At 35.7% G+C, this 1993-nt stretch overlaps 1 protein-coding gene across 1 annotated transcript; it reads right to left on the bottom strand.

Moving 5' to 3' along the window:
• Positions 1-945, bottom strand: LOC149400990 (uncharacterized). The gene is made up of 2 exons (XM_089613312.1): positions 581-945; positions 1-474 (listed from the first exon to the last, which is right to left on the bottom strand). The coding sequence occupies exons 1-2, from the start codon at positions 867-869 to the stop codon at positions 209-211; spliced, it is 555 nt and encodes a 184-aa protein (XP_089469438.1). The 5' UTR covers positions 870-945; the 3' UTR covers positions 1-208.
• Positions 946-1993: the final 1048 nt, after the last annotated feature.

Raw genomic sequence — 1993 nt, 5'->3', positions numbered from 1 at the left:
GCTCTATAGAGAAGAAAACTTGTATTTCAAATTAGAAGAAAAAACAATGATTGGTGTTGATAAACCCAAGATACATAAACCTTATTGATCGCGTGTCTAAAAATAGAAAATGAAACAAAAGACCATAGAAAAACTTAGATAAAAACATAATTAATTTTAGTTCTCGTCATTATCCTATTATATTAAGGGTTGGTTGACCTCGCTGAAGTCAATTACGCCAAGGGCGAATAATAGGCATGACAGAGAACTTCATGAGTCCAACTTTGCAGTGGAAGCCGTTGCTTTCGCCACAAGCAAAGTAGTAGGGCTGCCATTTATCTAGTACGTACTCGAAACCCTTTCCCACGCCTTGCGTCGCGTTTGCCAGCCGTACGGCCTTTTTCAAATCGCAAGTCACAAAGCTTTTATAGTCCGGAAGTCGGTATACGCTATGGGGGTGTGAGTCTTTCCCGACTGGAGGGTCGTACTTGAAAACTGTGCCACAAAATGGATCACAAGTAATTTAGAAAAATGAACTAGTATATGTAAAAAATCTTATAAGATCATTTTTAATTAAAATAATAATGGTGTAGAGTCTTACCTAGGATGTCATTAAGGTAAAACGGGCCATGATTGTAAGCCCAGTTAGCGTAGCTGAAGTTGAAGCGCCAGTGCTGCGAATCGCCGACGACGATTTTGTTGGGAGTTGGAGTCTGAGCCGTGTTGTTCAAGTGGTGATTATGGGACCACCAACCCCAACCACGGTGTCTGAGACGCCAGTCCGTGTAATTGAACCCAAACCGCCAATCCCGATTCGCTACACAGCTTGCGAACATCGAAGCTAACAACAACACAGCCAAAGAAGTGGCCATGCTTCTACTACGAGCCATAGTTACACAATTGCTTATTAATAGACAGATTTTCTTTTTTAAATAACTAGCAATGTTTATGAGAAGTAGTAGTCGTAGTGTTGGAAGAGAATGAGAGTAAATGGGTTCTTATATAGGCAAGTTTGGAAGTGGAATATCATGTTGAATCATCAATGCAAAATGGCCAAAAATTTGACCTTTTTGTCTCAATTGGGGTGGTGTAATGTAGTGTAATAAAATTGACCGAATGTATGTTTTTGAGTTAAATTCAAATCTCCCCAAAGTCAATCCTGCTGATTTATCATACGTTTTCATATATTGTCGAAATTATTTTATTGTAACCTTTCATCTAATATTTGAGCAGGGGTGCTTAGTTATTGTTGTGTAATTTAAGACCGTTCAGTTTTTTTTCCATACTATATACTAGCTTTTTAATCTACAAATTTACACCCTCATTTAATAAACTTACGTGACATGGGTTGACAGTTTATTTTCAATTTCAATTGATTACGTCTTATACCATACATCAATAAATATATATTGAGCACTTTTTCAAAAAAAAAAAAAAATAATTAAAAATTGAGCCGTTCCACTTTTTTAATCCCGAATGTTAAAAACTTGAAACAAATCAAGATTGTCAAAAGAGGGAGTTGAAAACATGTAAAAAAATATCATATAAAATACGGATCATCGGGAAAAATGTGTATTAGTAACTGAATTACGAACGGCCCTGAAAGTTTAAGTGGGAAATCAGACAAAGTAGACTTAAGGGTGTGATTTCCTTCTTTCTTTCTCAGTGCATTCATACTGGGACAAAAAACATAACCTATACATTACGTGGTTTTGACGTCTGCTTAAAAAAGAAAACAAAAAACAAAAAAGCATTTTCTAATATTTTATTTTGCAATGGCTCAGTTGCAATTTTTGGCTTCTAATTCTAATTCTAGACCTGCTTGAGAAACTGGAAGATCTCAGTTGAAACCAAAGCTGTAAGTAATGAGATGTCATACGAGTGTGTGTGTGTGTGTGTTTTGCCAGATTAGATTTTATGTATTGCTAACATTAGAACTAGTTTTTAGCATTTTCACAGATTGTTCATGTTTAGCGTCCGATCTAGAAATCAAAAAGTTTTAAAAATATACTCC

The sequence above is a fragment of the Urtica dioica genome, chromosome 4, assembly GCF_054948205.1.
Source record: "Urtica dioica subsp. dioica isolate 48M chromosome 4, U.dioica_male_clone48M_v1_H2, whole genome shotgun sequence".
Classification (NCBI taxonomy): Eukaryota; Viridiplantae; Streptophyta; class Magnoliopsida; order Rosales; family Urticaceae; genus Urtica; species Urtica dioica.
This window is presented reverse-complemented; position numbering and strand designations above follow the sequence as displayed.